The 21,744-nt window shown below is 38.8% G+C and overlaps 1 protein-coding gene across 1 annotated transcript in view; it reads right to left on the bottom strand.

The window, feature by feature from the left end:
• Nucleotides 1-21,744, bottom strand: part of DNAH8 (dynein axonemal heavy chain 8) — a 335,302-nt gene that overhangs the window by 76,222 nt on the left and 237,336 nt on the right. The window contains 6 exon segments of the mRNA XM_033102419.1: nucleotides 576-697; nucleotides 7,012-7,202; nucleotides 7,310-7,562; nucleotides 9,292-9,397; nucleotides 12,373-12,555; nucleotides 14,560-14,715. Of these exon segments, the coding sequence (XP_032958310.1) occupies nucleotides 576-697; nucleotides 7,012-7,202; nucleotides 7,310-7,562; nucleotides 9,292-9,397; nucleotides 12,373-12,555; nucleotides 14,560-14,715 (1,011 nt within the window).

Genomic DNA, 21,744 nt, shown 5'->3' with positions numbered 1-21,744 from the left:
AGGCCCTCCATTAGTGACAGGCAGTAACCAACAGACCCAGGTAATAAACAACTATCTTTATTTTGAGTTGCATAATTGTTTTCCACTTAGAGGTGAATGGACAACTAATCCACAATAACCAACTTACATTTTCAAATAAGAAAACAACAGGTAAATCAGGACTTGTTTTACCATTTTGTATTTGCACCATGAAAACAATGGATTTTTTTAAAAAGGACCTCAACCTCTTAATTTGTGTGAAGTTCAAATGTGCACAAATTATTCAATCATAGGCAGAAGTGAAAATGTAAAAATGTCAGTAGTCTACAATAAAGGGGTCCACCCACTGGGCCTGATTCTGACAGCAATTCAAGCAGGCTTATGAATGGCCCATGCGCCCCACACAGAAGGAAAAGGCAGCAGCCTGCACCTGTGAAAAGGTTCCTTGTGATATCCCCAGAGAGCCACAGAGCCTTCGAGCTACACTATTGTGTTGACTCCTTTAGGTGAAGGACTTGTTACCAGGAAGCCCCAATTAAATTGTCCCAGATGTGTTTGGGTTTACACATCTGTACTTTTATCCAGCACTTTGTTACCTGGTTCATAATTTCTGCAAATTGCGGGAGTTTACTCAGCTCTACGAGATTCAGCCAGGTCATATCGAGGATCCAGCGAAACGGTTTGGGAGGGCAGGCTTTCAGATCCAGAGCTGCGCCCCCTGGGGAAAGGCATCAGCGGGATCAGGTCAGATTGTGCTTCAGTTTTAGAAATTTACTTTCTAAGTAATAAAAACGAGATAACCATATTACAGAAAACATGGAAAAACTGGAAAATAATCACATTACAGAAAATGTGGTTATCTTTTTGTGGTACATTTCCTTCAAGTCATAGTGTTTTATTTACTGATTTATACCATGTTATAAGATACAGACTGCAACTCAGGTGATTGTGGTTGTTTTTCATTTATTATTATTTTTTTAACAATCTGAAATGTATAATTTTGATATCAGTGAATAGGCCGATCTTTTCGAGTGTGATCTTAAAAATCTCTTAGTCATCTCTCCTCCAGCAGTTTGGTATTCAATACTAATTGTTACCAGGTCAACAAGATGGGCAGATGAATAGATTGATATAATACACATGTACATTTTAAACGGGTAACTAATGTTCAAATCATTGATTTATTAATTTATTGAAAACATTTATTGAGCACCCTCTATATATCTGGCATATTCCAGGCACTGGGAAAGCAAAGAAAACGAAACAAGGCTCTTGCTCTCACACAGCCTAGTGAAGAATGTAAGTTATAGTGTTGGATCATATTTTGAAGCAAATCACAAGTCAAATGAGCACACCCAATGTGACAATCTTTCACCAAGATACATGGCTATATTTACAATGTCAAAATTCCTCCATTGCATGTCTTTAGTAATATTTCATTAATATCATAATAATTCCAGCTCTGTTTTTTAATTCAGATGTATGCAAAATAGTGATTCTGGAACTTTTGTTTTGAATATTTAAAAAATATTTTAATTAAAATATAGCTAACATACAATATTATATTAGTTTCAGGTGTACACCACAGTTATTCAACATTTATAGACCTAAAGAAGTGATCACCATGATAAGTCCAGCAACCATCTGACACTGTACCACGCTATCACAATAGTACTGACTATATTCCCCATGCTGTACATTATATCCCCGTGACTTATTTGTTTTATACCTGGAGATTTGAACCTCTTACGCCCCTTTACCTTCCCCCTCCCTTTTAAATTTTTCAATTACAGTTGATAGTCAACATTATTTTATATTAGTTTCAGGTGTACAGCATAGTGGTTAGAAATTTATATAATTTATGCTGTGAGTCCCCTGACGAGTCTAGTACCCACCTGGCACTATACATAGTTATTACCATACTATTGACTATATTCCTTATGCTGTACTTTACATCCCCGTGACTATTTCACAATTACCAATTTGTACTTCTTAATGATTCCAGAACTTTTAAATCCTATAATCTTCCTGAAGAACTAACTCATTGACTCCCTCCACTTCATATATCAACTCTTGGGCAACAAAAGCGGTGGCGGGACCTGCAGGGCTCTGCTTCCCGCTCTGGCATCTCCCTGAGAAGGTGACTGAGCTGCAGTACTCCTTTCATGAAAATCCCTTTGCTCCACCAGTGGGGTCAGTGATTCTGAGTGCCACACGTTTAGAACATGTACACCTTCCTCCCACCACCCCACCACATGCCACCTGGTGACAGAGAAACGTTACTCTGCACTGTTTCTGCTAAAATCGAGTTTACTATAGAAGCGACCCCTAGAGTCACCTGCAGACTTAAGAAAGTCTGCTTCTCTAACACAGAGACAAAGTCATCCTTTTCTTATTGGTTGTATCAAAAAACGAAACAAAACAAAAAGGTTTTCATGTGACCATAAGCTTCAAAGACATCAGTAGAGGACATTTGAGCTACAACAGTGTTTGCAAACATATTGTGCACCTAAACCAAACCAGAATGATCACGGCCCATCCTGTTCTCCATAAATATCCTGGCTTTGCCACTTGCTGGCTGCATAAACTTGGACAAAGAACTCAATTTCTCTGTTTCCTCTTCTGTCATATGGGTGCAATAATAGAATCTACCAGATTGGTTGCTATGAAGATTAGAATCAATTATTGTATGCAGAAAGCTTAGGACAGTCTTGGTCCATGGTAAAAACTATGTAACCATTGGCTGTGATTTTGACATTAACTCTCTCTGTTTTCAAAGGCTCAGGTCCCATCCAACCCAGAAGCAGAGCTCACCCCTAATGTGTCTTTTGTCCATGGTTGACAACAAAAGAAAGATGATACCTTTCTAAAATAACCAGGCAGGGGAAACAGGTATATCAGTTACTCATGATGCAGGATTGTCCCTGGGATTTATTTCACTTTTCAAAGTGTCTGACATTCTCAATTGAAGCAGAAAATCAAAGGCACCTACCAAATAGTGCAGAAAACAAGGAGGAATTGATACAAAGTGACAGTCACTCTTGGGAAATCAAATATTTCTCCTAGGATAAGTAAGTCTTTCTTCCTTCCCCCATAAGCACTGAGTTCAAAATGATAAAAAATACCAATGATCTAAGGACCATATTTATTAACTTTGTAAAAAACATTAAAAGCCAAATCATATCATGCTTTAAAAAATAATTTGGTCAAAATGTAGGCCAGTTCAAAACTAATACAAATGGTACAATAAGCCAGTTTAGTGTTTTTTTTCTAAACTGTTTTACTCCTGAGCTGACTATACTTCTGTCAATCAACCTATTATACAGTCCAAATTAATCTTCCTAAAGATTAATTTGCTCTATTCATGCTACTTCCCTGCTCGTAAAGCGTTCAATGGCTCCTTATTGCCAACCAAATTAAATCCAAACTCCTCTCCCTGGCTCTCTGTGTCTTGTACAGTCTGGTTCTTCCTGACTCTCCAAGTTTATGAACTGGGGTCACAGATGTGCTCTCACCACAACCCAGACGTGCAGCTCGCTTTATTTTTCTGCCAAAGGTAATTCTCCTCACCAATTCTTTCCCTGCTCTGTTGCTGTGTTTCTCATCTCCTCTGATTTACATACTTTGTTTCTTTCAGGTAATAGCTCTGGTTTGGCTAGGTTTGCTGGGTGGGGAGAGGTGAGGCGTGACGGGACCATGTCTTGATGTGGACATGCCTTAGACCTGCATGCTGCCCTCTAGTCGCCACTTGTCTCAGTCACAGGGTGGGATCCCTGTACTGTATTCCCTGAGCAAATCCTCTCTGACCTATAGCAACATGGGGCTATTATCCACACAGATTGGTCCTTTGACTCCAGTTACAAAGTCTCCTAAGCTTTCTGGTTTGAACTCCCAGCCTCTGCTGTAAGCCAGCCCTCTCAACATTTCCACATCCACACTCCTGTTTGCCAAAGCTCAGGCTTACCCATCTAGCCAATCCCTTCACCAACGCTGTAACGCAGCTTCCATGTTGAATGTGGCTCTGTGCAGAATGCAGGGGCATCTTCTATCTGGATACATCTTGAGCACCCTCCTCTACCCACCTGCCTCAGGAGACAGGGAAGAGACAAGGATCTTTGCATCGGACCTCCGTCTCCTCTGACTTCCTTGTCCTTTCCATGACCCACTGTGGATCAAGGGGCCACGTTTCCTACCTCTTTCTGTGTCCTATCTGTCTCCTTCCCAGGGGTCATACCAGCAGATGGGATTCAGGAAGCAAAGCCAGCTCACCAACAAGAAAAGATCCAAAAATATACTTCCCATCCCACTTACATCCCACAGATAGATAGGAGGCTTTCCTAAGTTGTGAGGCCCATTTTGCTCCCATTGCTGCCTAGATTCCCACATGCTTTAGTGCCTCAAACACTAAGGATGTGGCCCCAAGTCCAAGTGAGGGCTTCAAGATGACTGAAGTGACTCAAAGTAGCTTTCTAGATTTGGTAAATTCAGGCTCATTTTACTGAAACTTTACAGACACCATACACCCGTACATCCTTTCTATAGAGCCTGTACACCCTTTCTATAGAGCCTGCCCCATCTCTCCCAGGTGACACTTATCAATTCCCCTGGGCCTGCACAGCCTCTTGTACATGGAGGTACCAGGTGATCACTCTCTGGGATCACACTGCTAGTCAGTGGCAGAGTCCATTTCATTTCCCTGGTTCCTAGTCCTGCACACACTTTACTGTCTCACTCCTACATACTCTCTAGGACACCAACTTCTCCAGATGTATTGGACCCAAGGGAAAAATATGAACCAGATAACATATTCCATTTTCTTTTGAATGACAAGAAATAAAACGTCAAAGAAATTTCAGTGATTATGCAAAATTCTTTACAAAGTTTCCAAAATGGAAATTAAGAAGTAAAGTAAGAATGATAGAGTAGGGGTGGCTGGACGGCTCTGTTGGTTAGAGTGCGAGCTCTGAACAATGGGGTTGCTGGTTCGAGTCCCACATGGGCCAGTGAGTTGCGCCCTCCACAACTAGATGGAAGGACAATGACTTGGAGTGGATGGGTCCTGGAGAAACACACTGTTCCCCAATATTCCCCAATAAAATTTATATATATATATAAAAAAGAATGATAGAGTAATAAGAAGTTACAGGTTACTGCCTCTTGTTATAAATTGGATGATGAGGGTAAAAGTGTATCACATCTTATCACCTTGTAGTATGAACTTGGAAATACTCTACATTTTCTTCCTAGATGATCTCTGTTCCCATGGCTTTGGTTATTTCTATGCTCTATCTTCTGACTTCTAAATTGTCTGGCCTATCCTTTCCAACCATCTGCTGGATATCTCAAATGCAAATGTCTGTGTAGTCATCAGACCTGTTCAAAACATTCAGTTTCCCCTTCTCCCGAGCAGATGGCAGATTGCATTTCTGTGCTCTTTCTGAAGTTGGATGTGGCCATACGTCTTGCTTTGGCTCATGAAATAGGAGTGTAAGTGACATGTGTCACGCATGGGGTAACTTTTAGGAGCCAGCATCCCACCCCTCCACCATAGTAATTATGGAAGCAATTTCGATTCCTGCATGACCATCACAAGCATGTGGGACAGAGAGTGAATGAGAAGTATGCCTTTGTTGTGTTAAGCCATTGCAATTTTGGTATTGTTTTTATGGCCACAAAATCTAGCCTACCCTGACTAAACTGAGGTCACAAAAATCACATTCTTTATTTCCCTACTCTAACACTCCTCAAACAAGTTCCTCCTTCAACCAACCAGACTGGAAATCTTTGCACAGACCAGAAGCCTTAGACTCATTTCTGACCCATCTCTTGGCTCTTACATCCAGTCCATTCTACCCTTATATCTGTTTCTTCCTTTCCATTGCCATTGTTTTTACCCTATTCTGGGAATGCAATACCAATGGTTGGGGAGATTATAACAGACTCCTTTGACCCTCTTTTCTCTAATCCTATACTTGTCTGCCACAGTCATCTTCCTAAAGGGCAATAAAAGGTTGCTAAAGGATCACACCGCCACCTCACACAACTCATTATTTCACCAAATCAAGAAAATCTTTCCTCTAGGAATCAAGGCTCACATTTACGTACTGCACTCATTTCTTCTCTCATGATGTTCTGTCTCAGGATGGGATGTTCCCTTCATTTCTATCTATCCTTCAGGGTCCATTTCAAATGCCACTTTCTTCCTTTGGGGGAGGGGGTAGCCAGAAAATGATTTATTAAACTACATACAAAGAGCAAAAAAATAATAATTGGAACATTTTACCAATGTATCACATAATCAGAAAAATTAATGGCTTAACCCGCAAAGCTATATTTTCTAAGGAGCTTGTATTGATCTCATGAACCACAAGTAATCTCTCCCTCCTTTTAAACGTTAACACTTTGTTCTTAGCTCTCTAATAACACTTAGGTTATTTTGCCTCATTTTGCAGTTATTTTTTAAATTATCTTTATTCCCATTATGAGACTGTTACTTCTTTTAAAGCAATGTCTGATTTATCCTTGTATCCTAAACACTAGCATGGTGGGTTTGCATAGTATGCTCAATAAATATTTGTTTCACTGAATTGAATGAAAATACTTTGGTCTTCTTAATTATACTTTTAACATGGAGATAAGCAATGTATAGGATTAACTTCAAATCTGAAATACAAGTGCGCCGTTTTTACAGTTTTAGAAGTCATTATGCTCCCTTGCTTAAGGAATTAATTGCTCTCTTGCAACAGAAAGCGTATCATCAGCATCACTCTTCCTTCCTTTGGCATCCGGATCTCCTAAGCATGGGTGACAATGATCAACCTACACTTAATTATATACTAAAAATCATAGCGTTAACATAGACCTGAAATAAGTTATCTTGAAGAATCAGAGCAAAATGAATGGAAATCAGAAAGAAAGAGGTATAAATAAAGAACTTCTTCTATGTATTGTAAAAATGGGTGTACAGTACATCAAAGAGCACATCAAAAGCAATATCCTTTACATGTCACCTCCATATTCCAAACCCTTCACCTTTAATGAGAGCCTGGAACTCTCTGTGCTTCACTGTTCCTCTCTGAAGATCGATCTTCAGGGTCATGAGGAGTATAAAGAGGAATTTGTGGTTTTCGTACAAGCCTCTGACGGAGTATGTGAAAACTTCATATGTCAGGTACTCAATAATATTTGTAATTCTCTTTTGAGGTAGTGGAGACTTCTCAGATCTGCAAGGCATTTTAAAAATCAAAGAAGTGAAAAGCTTTTTCTAAGCGAGTATGTACAAACACACGTTTTAAGTGACTGCTCTGGAGCGAGGGGAGCGAGGCCCCACCTGGCCATGGACTGGTCAAACAACTTTAAGAACTGGGCCAGGGAGGTCTGGTACATGACGTTGACCATGCTCATCTCCGTGATGAGGAAGTAGAGGATGCTCCCGCGGGTGGCCGCCGGCCGGAACTCTTCCTGAGCTGTGTTTATCTTGATCTCCGTTTCCGCAGCCACGTGTAGCTTTTCACTGACCTCGCCTGCTGTCAGCTTGGTGGTTCGGAGGACGCCAATGAGAGATTCATCATCTACCAAGGAACCTAAAAACCAAACAGGAAGACTGTAGATAATGAGATGGGCAAGCCGGAAAGCGAGATGCAGTACTTCTGAAATCATCCTGGTAATTTTCAACTCCACTTCTTCAAAGACCATGGGGTAGTGGGCAGAATCTTAAGACATCAAAAGGCTTCTAGTCCAACCACTATCTGATGCCTGAATTCTTCTAAACGTACTTGGCAAGGGGTTCCCCCCAACTCTGCCTGGAAATCTGCAAAAAGGCGTTCTCAAGTCAGCCCACATGACTGGTCTTCAAATGTGTGAAGACAAAATCATGTCTCCGTTCAGCCCAGTGGTTTCAGCTGTTCCTTATGTGCCATGGCTTTCACCTCCATTATCACCGTATGGGTTTCCTCCAAAGCATCATTGGTTTGTCCAGCCAGCTTTTCTCATGGTGGGAGTTGACCCAAATGTTACACACCAGATTGCAGCTGAATGGTACACTTTCTGCTCCTGCTGTAGTGGAACAGTCTCTGCCACTGAGGACTCTGGTCCCTCTGTGCCTCTAACAAGAGTAAATTGGGGGCTAGTGGAAGTGTCTCACCAGGAACAAAAATCCTAATTTTAGTTTTAGCCTTCATTAGTGTTTTTAATAGAAATAATACATCTATGATGATAACTTCAATTTTAAGACTCAGAAACACACTTTGGACAAGCTGAACTAATGGTCGCGATATCTGCAAATAGCAGTGTTCCAGTCTACCCTAGAATGAGTGCTATAGGAAGGTGCTAAGTCACTCTGGTGGGCCTGCTACGGCTATTATGGAAGTCCAAATTGTGATTAACTTCCAGCACACTCTGGCTGGGTTGGTGAGGAGCCCTCAGCTCTCCTTGCTAGTATTTAGAATATCCAGAGGCATCCAAATGGTGGGAGAAGTCACTGGACCAAGAGACGGACAACTTCACCAGCACAGGCAGTGCAAGTAAGGCAGAACACAAGGACTTTTCCCCAAGGTCACCTTAAAAGCAGTGCTAGAGACTGTTGTGAGACTGATGCAGAATGTACTTCAAGGAAGTTAAGATTTTTTTTTTTAATCCAAGGATTAAAGTGCTGTTGGCAAGTATTCATTATGAGACTGCTAATCAACGGTGGAATTCAGGTTGCTCTAATTTGTCTACTATGGAGCAATATAGTGTTTGTTGATTTTTTTTCCTTTGGATAAAATATTTTCGAATATTCAGAGAGAGTCCATCCCCAAATCAGAGTGTGGTATGATCTGACTGCCCAGAGGAGACCCTATTCCTGACTTCTAAGAGGGAGGCAAGTCAGATCAGAGTAAGCTGGGCCTTGGGTGCTTCAGTGCCTTCGACTGAGCTTACAAATGTCATAACCCACTGTGGTAAATGCATTTCAATGACAAATGAAAGAGTCAATGTAAAAAAAAAAAAAGTAGATTGAGCACATTAGTTTCCTTGGGGCAAGCAAATTAGCCTATTATGAGCTACCTACTTCTACTGGGAGTCCTTATTTTTCTCAGGAGAGAGCAATTATATCAAGAAAACTGTTGTTATCCTCAAATGCTCAGACTCCGTTTGCTAAGTCAAAAATCAGATTCTCTGCCATCCCTTTTTAATGTCTAGATGGAAATTGCCTCACTTATTTTTGCATTGATAACTATTTCCTAACACCTGTACTCATAAGGGCATTGAAAAGAGGGATAACATATCCTTATTCAGAACCTATTGTTTGATGACTTCTTTATAACACAATACCTTTTGTAGCACTTAATTTGTAGAGGAGGTTATCTTCAAGTTCTTTCATCTTCCGCTTGTTAAAAGTCACATCCTCCAAAAGTTTAACCCTCTCAGACTCTAACTCCTGTTATTAAGAAACAAAAAGTAACATCCCAACTTTAATTACCAGTTATTATGGCAAATTCAATTTACTAGTGTTTATTACCAATTTTTAAAAGTTTAAACCAAAGTGCCTTTTGCATGACAGAAGAAATTACTATTATTCGGGAGGCAAATCAATCTTTCTGTATCTTTGCTTCTCTGGACAGTTTTTAATCAATTATCCAGAAGCCAAGAGGCCATGCAAGCCAAGTGTGAGCTCTTGGCTGGGTACGTGCCTATGGGTACTCCAGGTACCTGGTTTGCCACAGCCAGTTGCCAATACAAATCCATTTTCCGTTGCTTTGCAGCTCCTTCTTCCAGCAGAGTTAAACTGATGTTTGGAAGGTATTTTTTTCCTACATAAATGATGTGTTTTTTAAATTATATTTTTAAAAAATTTCAGACTTTCAGAAAAGTTGCAAGACTTGTACAATGAACTCTCGTATACCTGTCACCTCGATTTACCAAGTAACATTTTGCTTTATCACTCTTTGTGAGATATTTGTACATAAGATATATATATCTTATCATTATTGTTATTATTATTATTGCTGAACTATTTGCAGATGTCATGATCCTTTATCCCTAAAAGCTTTAGCCAATCTCCTAAGAACCAAGACATTCTCTTAGACAGCCATAGTGCAACTTTCAAACTCAGGAAATTTAACATGGATATAATATCCTTGCTAAATATACAGTAAACTGAAATTGGCTCTGTAGCATTGTTTATAGCATTTTTTTCTGATCTTATACACATCACATATTGTACTTAGAATTATATTAGAAGGTGTTTTTAAACTACTTAGTTGAGAATGTGTCTTGAAAAAATTCTTCAAAAATCCCACCACTTTCAGAAAGTCTTCCGAAACCAGTTCGTCAATCAAAAGCCACAGCACAGCATTCATCCGCATATCTACTCTGACTTGCATCACAATCTGCGTGTAGATTATGTCCCTCTAATTAGATTCTGTGCATCTAGAGGGCAGCAACTTCTATTCGTTCTTGTACCCTTGCCAGCCCTTGTCTTGAGGCTTTGCAGAGAAGGGACTCAACCCAATAAACACTTGTTAAATTGAAGTGTGCTGAATATGGTTCAACAACTTCATTTTACAGTTGGAGAAACTGAAGACCCAGAAATATGAACTCCAAATATCCCAATATATTAGGCACAGCTAGTTACTGGCAGAGACAGGCCCAACACCAGTTGTTCTCCAACTCCAAGACCAGTGTACACTGCCATCGTACTACGAGGTTTGTAGGATTCTGTTGGGTGGTGAGGAAGGTCATGGCTGTTTGCAGGGAAATAGCTAATGAACTGTTTTCATTAAAATAGGCACCCCGGGTGGCAGTATAAAAATATGTGCACAAAATGAAATCACGTTAACTTCCTCTTCACTATGATATGGAGAAACAAGTGTCATGGTACAGTGGACAACTGTGAGATATACAGCATGAGTGGTCAAGTTTATCTAGGAGGTTTGGCAGGGTGGGAAGTCCATGTGCTCTTATAGGTTAAAACCCGATTCTCTCCAATGTTCATTTATTCGTCTGTAAAATGGGAGTGTAAGAGCAGGAGTCAGGAGGGTTACACATTATGGTCAGGATGTCCTCCTGCAGATTACGTGTGCATTTTGGTTTTTCCAGCAGGTTGGTGTGAGCACCTTAGTGTATCTCCTGAAGAAAAAGCTAAGGCCCAGAAGAATGGGTGTGGGGCGCTCTGGGGACAGGGACTGTAGCCTTCCTTACACAGTGGAGTGACCCGCCTTACAGAAGTTAGCACAGCCTGCATGGGGGGTCCTACCAGTGAAGGATCACCCCAGAACAGACTGCAGCACCAGGCAGACCATGAAGGAAATACTAATTTTCAACAGTTGACACCATGTGGCCCTAAGAGGTGATGGAGGCAATGAATTGAGGGGCCCATGTTTTCTCTGCCTGGTTGTGAAAGTGGAACGGATTTCCTTTCTGGAATGCATAAGCCTGAATTGTTTGTTGTTAACTAAGATCAAACAGCAAGTCAGAGTGGAAGCTGGGACTATGCCCCTTTCCTTCCACCAGGCTGGCCACCTTTCCAGGGCCTGCCCAAAGCTAAACATCTCTATTAACGAGGTAGGATTTTCCGGCTCATTTTACTGAGTCTCTCTCCTTCTTTGGTGTATCATTTCTCTTTCCCTTTTTGAATGTCTTTCCTCTGTGTTTATGGCCATCGATTCATATCTTTTGCCTTTACTCCTTTCCTGGTCCAGTCTTTCTCACCCTCCCAGTTTATGCTTCTCTGGTCTTATTATGTCTAATCTTGCCTTTTCCTTGAACCCTTACTACTAAAATTAATCATATTTAAGCAAATATAAACATTCTCTGATATTATGCAAATATATTTTATATGTGCAAATATATGAAATTATATTTTATGCAAGTATATTTTATGCATAACATTTACTATTTTCTGAGCTTTATCCTAAAATTAGTTTAATCTTGTAAAATAATTTCTCTGCTTTAGTGCAAATTTCATGTAATTAAAATAAAAGTATGGCTCTATATATTATTAGATTCTCAGACAGTAGTAGTTGAAACTACTGTAGTGGTACTAATACTCATTCAGAGGAATTTCTTTTTCTCCAGGATCATTATGTTATTGAATTTTTCAGGTATAGCACAAACTATCCATCCACAGGACTATAGATATTAATGTCAATATACCCAAAGGTTTAAAGACAGAAGTAGGAAGTGGAAAGAGTGGTGTGTGAGTGTGTGTGTGTCTGGAGTTGGAGAAGAGGTGAGTTGGTTACATGATTTCTTGACAGGACTTGAGACTGTAAACCAAATATTTATGTTAACGAAGGTAAATAGGAGTTGCTTAATTTTTTTTCCATATGTGTAACAATTTCTCAATACATTTAAAACATTTATTATGGTTTATTATAAGTCCTAAGTTCTTTACCTTGAGAGATTTATTACCTGTTTCTCTGTTAGAATTACTCTCCTTAGTAATTGATTCTCAAGTCCTTTCATCGTAACGGTAAAATCAATGACTGATGTTTTAGCATTGATCTCAGGGGTAAAGGCCGGGTTTGGTAACTTTGTAGTAATATAAAGTTTAAATGAATCCATGATATCGCATTCCTTATCACCGATTTTTACCTATATCAATTCAAATATAAAGTTTAAAAAACTTAAAGGACATGACAAGGAATATAGGTTCAATTTAGGAAAGAATTTACCAAAGGTCAGTGCTGTGAAACTTGAATGAATTGCAAAGGAAAGTTGTTAAAATTTATAATAAAGCCTATTCCTTTAGAATAATTTAGATTTGTGGTCCTGCTTGAAGATGTTTTTAGCCATGACACCAAGCAAATTAAATAAAAAATTTATCCCAAACAAATGTTGAATACAGGAAAACTCAGTCAAAGATTGGACTGTTTTTTTCCACTTGAGAAAATTGTTTCTTATTATGGAAATTATCATGTGTATAGAAAGTGTTATTTCTTTTTGCATTTCAGTCATATCTGAAGCAGATTTGACAACAGAAAGGGTTAATGAAGTTTTCAAAGAAAAATTGACAACATATTTTTTCAGAAATATTTTTAAAATATGTTTTAAAAATATATTTTTAAGAAATACAGCATTTATCTTAAACACTACAATCTGCAGTATATTGAAAAACAACAGATTTTGCTATGGAAAATTCTGATGGAAATTATAACATTTTTAAATGACTTAAATCTTTAATTAACCTTAATCCTGCACGTGAATGAAAACCACACCACTAAGGGGCGGCCACACTCTCAGCTATCCATGCTTTCACATGGCAGAGAAAAATCTGGGGTCTTTGAAAAGACCTTCAGAAACAGTGATTCTACAGCCTTCCCTGGCAGTTAAGTATGGCATACTTACATAAAAGAATTCACACTATGAAGAATTTTTTCCTAAATAAATCTATCTTTCTTTAATGAGAAAACTTGCATTCGTTACTTAGTCACTAATAATCATAAAATTAAGTTGTCCAAAGTGAAAATACTCAATTAGAAATGCTGTCATTCAATCAAAAAAAAAAAAATAAGCCAAAGAAGCCTAAAGGTGGAGAATGATATCAACTAAAAAAGAAACACATACTGCAAACAATTATAACCAATAACTAGGAACAGTATTCCATTGCTTCCAGCAAAGTCCATGACTTTAGACTGAAAGTTAATAAAGAGAGAAATGAACAAATCAATGTCCACAGATTTTATTAAAATGCCATTTTCTCCAGTGAGAAAATACAGGTTTTATTATATAGATGTATATATGGCTTGGAAAATCAATTTTATTGGAATTGCTACTATATGTGTGTGTGTGTGTGTGTGTGTGTATATATGCAAATTAGTGTATATATATGCAAAGTCGTATATATATACATATATATAGTGTGTGTGTGTTTCTGTGTGTAACACTCATATCTTTTTTTTTTAAGTTTTTTTTTTTTTTAATTGGGGAAGGGGTACAGTACTTTATTGGGGAACAGTGTATACTTCCAGGACTTTTTTCCAAGTCAAGTTGTTGTCCTTTCAGTCTTAGTTGTGGAGGGTGCAGCTCAGCTCCAGGTCCAGTTGCTGTTGCTAGTTGCAGGGGGTGCAGCCCACCATACTTTGTGGGAGTCGAACCGGCAACCTTGTGGTTGAGAGGATGTGCGCCAACCAACTTAGCCATCCGGGAGCTCAGCAGCAGCTCAGCTCAAGGTGCCGTGTTCAACTTTAGTTGCAGGGGACAGAGCCCACCATCCCTTGCGGGACTCGAGGAATCAAACTGGCAACCTTGTGGTTGAGAGCCCACTGGCCCATGTGGGAATCGAACTGGCAGCCTTCGGAGTTAGGAGCATGGAGCTCTAACCGCCTGAGCCACCAGGCCGGCCCAACACTCATATCTTATTATTATGACTAGACAATGTCTTTCCTTAATATATTGTTTAGTTTTGGCCAAATGTCTACTTTTACCAAGATACTATGTTTTTTGTATAAACACCGAATATGAGTTTGGAAATTATTTATTTTCCAGTGTACCAAATACTACCACCTGAAAGAAATTGCCTTTACTGCTATGCTCAAAAAGATAAGTAGATGTCACCATTGTTCTTTTTTCTTTTCTTCTTCTTTTTTCAAAGCTCACCTTGAAATTGGTGCCTGATTTAATGAAATTCTTTTCTAATACATTATCCAGGGCTGGATCCAGCTCTTCACGAATGTCCTCAATGAGAAGGGGTCGGCCCAAGGAAAGGCTGTCCTCCAAGTGTGTGCGGAAATATTTATGGTTCAGAGATGTCACCTAAAAATAAAGAGTTCATCACTATATAAATGTTAGAAAGAATGTGCCCCTTTCTAAGTGGAAAGAGGTGACTAAGAATTTTGAGGACTATATAGGAAGCTTTGTTTATAAAAAATAAAAGTAACAAATGAACATTAATTTTCAAAACTTGGTGAGTCATGATCATAATTTGTGCAAGTCCTGGAGGTATAATGGGTTCTCTTTGATTGAAAGAGGAGAATCAAATGGTATTCCTTAGAGAGTTACAGATGGAAGAGCAGCAGTCAAGGATCAATCCTTTTAAACTTACATAGCTGAAGTTACTCAGTGAAAGCAAAGTAATTTGCATATTTGTGATATGCATTTACCTTCTCAGGACTTCTATGAGATGAATAAGTGATAAGAAAAAAAGAGTATAAAAGTCAGAAATGATATATTGAGTCAAACCAAGGGTCCATCCAGGTATCCTGTCTCTAACAGTGGCACGATGGAGGAGTATGATACTTTCCATAAAATCAATCTAAAAGACTATACATTCACTTTTTATATGTTTGTAAGATATAAAGAATATTCTTATAAAATATAAGAAAAAAATTTTTAGTTAGAATTTTGAATGCCTGGCAGACTCTCCCATTTGTAGATCAATGTTTGTTATTAGTTAAAATAGACACACTGGGCTGGTTGATCTTTGCATGAGCCAGTTGGCTTTGAATTCTTACTTCTCCTTTGATCCTTCTGCCTGTCTAAGTGTGAGGATTCCCAAAGGTTCAGTCTTCAACTATCTATCTCCTTATAGTCCATCCTCTGAATTTAAGTACAGCCTTTATGCTACTGTGAATGCTGATCTTAAGACACAAGGAAGATCCATTGGGAGAGCAAGTGATGAGGAAAGTGAAATTAAAAGACATGATCTCTCACTTGCTATGAAAAAAAGATGTGGCATTAAAAAATTAAATAAGTCTACCTTTGTCCTATTTTGGTTACAAAGAAAATAACAAAAAACCCTGCACATGAAAGAATTTTTCCCCTGTATGGATAGCATTTTTAATACAAATGCTATGCTGTGAAAGGCCTCACTATGAGTTAATAAGGTAAATGAATCTGAACAAAGAGCTTTAACTAGCTTATTAAACAAGACGAAACAAGGTCCCAATAAGACTAAATGTTATTGTCATGCTCATTTTTCCAAGGAGTAAATTCTATTTTTGTGATTTCCTTCCCAAGTGTGATGGTTCATTTTAGGTGTCAACTTGACTGGGATAAGTGATGCCCAGATAGCTGACAAGCATTATTTCAGGGTGTATCTACGAAAGTTTTTCCAGAAGAGATTAGCATTCGAATTGGTAGACTGAGTTAAGGAGATCACCTTCACCAATTTGGGTGATCATCTTCCAATTCACTGAGATCAAAAAGATGGAGGAAGCGTAAGTTTGCTCTCTGCTTGAGTTGGGATGTCCATCTTCTGCACTTCCCGATTCGTGGGCCTTCTGTCTCAGACTAGGACTTAGACCATTGGCTCTCATTGTTCTCAGGTCTTTGGTATTTGGACTAGAACTACACCACCAGTATTTCTGGACCTCCATCTTGCAAATGACAGATCATGGGACTTCTTAGCTTCTATAATCCCATGAGCCAATCTCTCATAATACGTTTTATATATATATCTATCTATATATTTATACCTATACATAGCTATGCTATTATTTCTGTTTCTCTGGTGAACTCTAATACAAGTAAAGAAATAATAAATTTCAGATTGTCAATTTATTTAAGATTATTTTTTACCATCTTCAATATCTTTTATAAACTTGAAATAATATTTTAGAGTCATAACTTCAGGTTCAGTTCACTTGATTTTTTCTTGTGTAGAAACACTATGTGGTAGTCACCATCAGAGCCTGGGTCATCTGCACAGATACTCGGATGTTGGGATCTTTACAAGGTAGTGAATTCTTTACAGGGAAACCTGGGAATACCTTCTCTTTCCAGAAGTCAGAACTGTAGGTTCTGGAGATGACATTGAAGGTGGCCTTGGCAAAGCTGCCCAGGTGGAGTGTGCCATGGACATACGAAACATATTGCTGTTGTTTTTCACTTATTTCTGTTTCTCTGAAGAATTTTCGCTTCATTTTTCATTTTGTTTTCCATCTCAAGTTGAGAAAAAAAAATTTTGTTTCATTTTGTTTTCATTTATATTTTTATTTATGTGCTAATCCATATATTTAGAAAAATACCATCTTCCGAGTAAGAAGAATATAGTTCTGCCTGCTTATATTCCAGCAGTTAATAGTTTTTAAAATATGGAAGTGTCTCCAGCATATTTCTGTTACTTCTTGGGTCTGAGTTGCATCAGGAAGGACATTACTGAAGGCTAGCAATGAGTTCAATGCCAAAACGGAGAGACAACACTATGATCAGGAAAAATAAGAACCAGACAAGCAGGGAGATCAATAGCCGGGGGAGGCAAGAGGAATGGAATAAGGGGCAAGTACAGTGAGCTGGATCCAGACAAGGTTAGGACTGGCATGCGCTCCTCTGTGAACGTAGCTCCTCAGAAGCTACATTCCATGGCCTCTATTTCCCTTCACTCTTCCCCTTCTTTCCACTCTGATCCTTACTAGGATTCCTCCAGGTTTTCTAAGTAAACATAGACTGATGTATTGTGTTCCAAAATATTAATGAGGTGGGAGTATCTGGGGTGTTCCTGAGCACTGAACAGTGTCCACTTTCTGGCTAAGCCCTGATCTCAGAAGGAAACCTTTCAATATCCCACGATTAAATGCAGTGTATTTTGTAGGCTTTATATACAGACTCTTTATCTGATACTCTATTCTTAGTTTTCTAGAAGTTCTATCATGAATTGGTGTTGAATTTTACCAAATGCTTTTTCTGTATTTATCAAGATGACCAGCGATGACATCATAAAAATTGCAATGTGAGGTGAGCCTCTTGAAATCTCCCCTGGAATTTACAACAAATTGCACAACTATAACTCCACAGAGGACTCCCTGCGCAGCAGACAGGCAAGACAAAGAGGCCCACTACTGAAATCACCTAAAGGTGGGCAAATTGCCTGAGTGGGGGAGGAAGGAAGGGAGAAATGCGGAGACAGGACCGTGTGGGTGCAGGACGTAGACATAGCTCAGTGCTCCAAGCTCGCTGCATCCCGGAACTACTGCAGCTGCAGGAGAGGGAAGAACTCAGACTGCTAGGGCTCCGCTTATGGCCCACAGGGCTGAGGGGACAACATATAACACAGCTGAACCCAACGCTCACGGCAGAGACCTCGGACCAAAGACTGAGGGAAGAAGACTGAAAACGGTGGTTTAAGCCCTCACTGCTGCAGAGAATGGAAGCCTTAAGCATTGAGACTAGCCACCCCCTCCTTACCCTCCCAGAGCTCGCCCTGCCCCCACCTGCCCAGTGCTAGAAACGGAACAGTAGCAGTGTCAGACCAAAAGAACAGAATATTTGCAGTTCTGAGAACTGTGGTCCACAGACACGGACTCACAGCCCAACAAGTTCTGGCAAAGGGGAGGGAGCCGTGGAAGCAGAACTGGCTGTGGTGGTGGTCATTGCCATTGCTCTGGGCCACCTCTCACAACGCACCCGCCCCTGTCCCCACCTATCTGGGTGGATCCCTGCAGGAGTAAACAGAACTGCTGAAACACATGGGCTCTGAATCTGGTGCAGGAAGAGATTTGGAACTTCAAAAGCTCTCCACATGAAGGTGGCGCCCTATGACCCAGGTGAAGAATGTTCACAGAGAAGAAGCCCGCCTTCCAGGAAATTCCTCCACTGTGTGAGAAGCCGGAATAGTGCAGAGAAAATATAACACTACAGTGTGAGAGAGAATAAAAGACCGCAGTCAGAGAGAAAATAAAACATTCAACCAACACCTACTGGAAAACAAAGGAAGACCTCTTTCTATCAACCTGTTGGAAAGCCCACTCCTGTAGATGTCTAGGAAGAGAAATAATAAATCATTAATTGCCATGAATAACCAAGGTAATAAGACAGCTCAGGAAGAAAATGAAAAATCTCCAGAAAGTGAACTTAAAGACATGGAAATATGTGACTTACATCTTAAATATGAGAATTCAAGATTGCAGTTCTTAAAAAACTCAACGAGATGCAAGAAAACACAGATAGGCAGTTTAATGAACTCAGAAACACAATCAAAGAACAAAGTGAACATTTTACCAAAGAGATTGAAATTTTAAAAAAGAACCAAATAGAATTTCTGGAGATTAAGATCTCAACAAAAGAAATGAAGAATGAAAGAGCCAACTTAGGTAGTAGAATTGACCAGATGGAGGAAACAATCAGTGACATCAAAGATAGAAATCGGGAAATGACATGGATGGGAGAAGAAAGAGACTTGAGACTTAAAAGAAATGAAAGAACTCTACAAGAACTTTCTGACTCCATCAGAAAAAGCAATATAAGAATAATGGGCATACCAGAAGAAGAAAGAGAGAAGGGAAAAGAGAGTATATTCAAACAAATAGTCGATGAGAATTTCCCAAACTTGTGGACCAAACTGGATCCTCGAATCCAAGAAGCAAATAGAACACCTAATTACCTCAATCCCAACAGGCCTTCTTCAAGGCCATTGTATTGAAGCTGTCAAAAATTAACGACAAAGAAAGAATCCTCAAGGCAGCCAGGGAAAAGAAGACAGCAACCTACAAAGGAAAACCCATTAGATTATCATCAGTTTTTTTAGCAAAAACTCTACAAGACAGAAGAGAGTGGAATCAAATATTCAAACTATTGAAAGAGAGAAATTATGAGCCAAGAATAATATACCCAGCAAAGATATCCTTTAGATATGAAGGAGGAATAAAGACCTTTCCAACATACAGAAGCTGAGGGAATTTTCTAACACATGAACTGCACTACAAGAAATATGAAGGAGGCTATTTGACCAGCATCAATAGGGATAATTTGTGGCAACCAAACCATATAACGGGGGAGAGTAAAGGCCTGACCGGAATATGGGAATGGAGAAAGTAAACATTCTGAAGAAAATGGAATACTCTAAATATCAAACTTTCTTTTACATAAACTAAATGGTAACCACTCAAAAAAAATCCAGAACTGAAATATATAATGTAAGAAAAGAGGGAAAAATCATAGAATACCACCACACAGAAATAATAGATAACAACAAGAGGCAAAGATACAATGGAGACACAGTCTTACCAGAAAACCAAAGACAGAATGACCACCCTAAATACAAATGCACTGAACTCACCAATAAAAAGGCACAGAATAGCAGATTGGATCAAGAAACTAAACCCAACCATATTCTTCCTCCAAGAGACACATCTCAGCTACAAGGACAAACATAGACTCAAAGTGAAAGGTTGGAAATTAACACTCAAAGCAAATGGTATCCAGAGAAAATCAGGTGTGGCCATACTGATATCAGATGAGATAGACTTCAGGATAAAAACGGTAACAAGAGACAAAGATGGACATTTCATAATGATAAAGGGGACTATAAAACAAGAAGACATAACAGTCATCAATATTTATGCCACCAATCAGGGAGCACCAAAATATACCAAGCAACTACTAACAGAACTAAAGAGAGAAATTGACCAAAACACAATTATAGTAGGGGACCTAAATACATCATTGACAGCTATGGATACATCATCCAAACAGAAAATAAAGAAATAGCAGCCCTATATGACACATTAGATGAAATGGACATAATTGACATTTATAGAGCACTTCATCCTAGCACATCAGACTATACATTTTTTTCTAGTGTACATGGTACATTCTCAAGGATAGACCATATACTGGGACATAAAACTAGCCTCAACAAATTTAAAGAAGACTGAAATCATACCAACCATATTCTCTGATCACAAGGCGTTGAAATTGGATATCAACTGCAAAAAGGAAGCAGGAAAAACCACAAATATGTGGAGATTAAACAACATAGTTTTAAAGAATGACCAAGTCAAAGAAGAAATAAGAGGAGAGATCAAAAGATACATAGAAACAAATGAGAATGAAAATAAATCCTACCAAAATTTTTGGGATGCAGTGAAAGCAGTTTTAAGAGGGAAATTTATATCATTACAGGCCTATCTCAAGAAACAAGAAAAACCCCAGATAAATAACCTCACGTTACACCTTAAAGAACTAGAAAAAGAAGAACAAATTAAAACCCAAAGTCAGCAGAAGAAAGGAAATAATAAAAATCAGAGCAGAACTAAATGAAATAGAGAACAAAAAACAATTGAAAAAATTAATGTCACAAAGAGCTGGTTCTTTGAAAAGATTAACAAAATTGACAAACCCTTGGCTAAACTCACTAAGATAAAGAGAGAAAAGACACTAATAAACAAAATCAGAAATGAAAGAGGGGAAGTTATCATGGATGCCACAGAAATACAAAGATTCATCCAAGAATACTATGAAGGACTATATGCCACCAAATTCAATAACCTAGAAAAAATGAACAAGTTTTTAGAAACATATAGCCTTCCAAGGCTGAACCATGAAGAACTGGAAAATCTAAGCAGACCAATCACCAGTAACGAAATTCAATCAGTCATCTGAAACCTTCCCAAAAGCAAAAGTCCGGGACCAGATGGCTTCACTAGTGAATTCTACCAAACCTTCAAAGAGGATCTAATGCCTATTCTCCTCAAACTCTTCCAAAAAACTGAAAAAGAGACAATACTCCCCAACTCATTTTATGAGGCCAACATTACCCTGATACCAAAACCTGGTAGGGATAACACACAAAAAGAAAACTACAGAGCAGTATCTCTGATGAATACAGATGCAAATATCCCAAACAAAATTCTAGAAAATTGAATACAACAATGCATTAAAAAGATTATTCATTACGACCAAGTGGGTTTCACCCCAGGGGCACAAGGATGGTTCAACATAGGCAAATCCATCAATGTGATACATCACATAAACAAAATAAAGGACAAAAAATCATATGATTATAACAATTGATGCAGAAAAAGCGTTTGACAAGATACAACATCCATTTATGATTAAAACACTTAA

This window comes from Rhinolophus ferrumequinum, chromosome 3, assembly GCF_004115265.2.
Source record: "Rhinolophus ferrumequinum isolate MPI-CBG mRhiFer1 chromosome 3, mRhiFer1_v1.p, whole genome shotgun sequence".
In the NCBI taxonomy this organism is placed as follows: domain Eukaryota; kingdom Metazoa; phylum Chordata; class Mammalia; order Chiroptera; family Rhinolophidae; genus Rhinolophus; species Rhinolophus ferrumequinum.
This window is presented reverse-complemented; position numbering and strand designations above follow the sequence as displayed.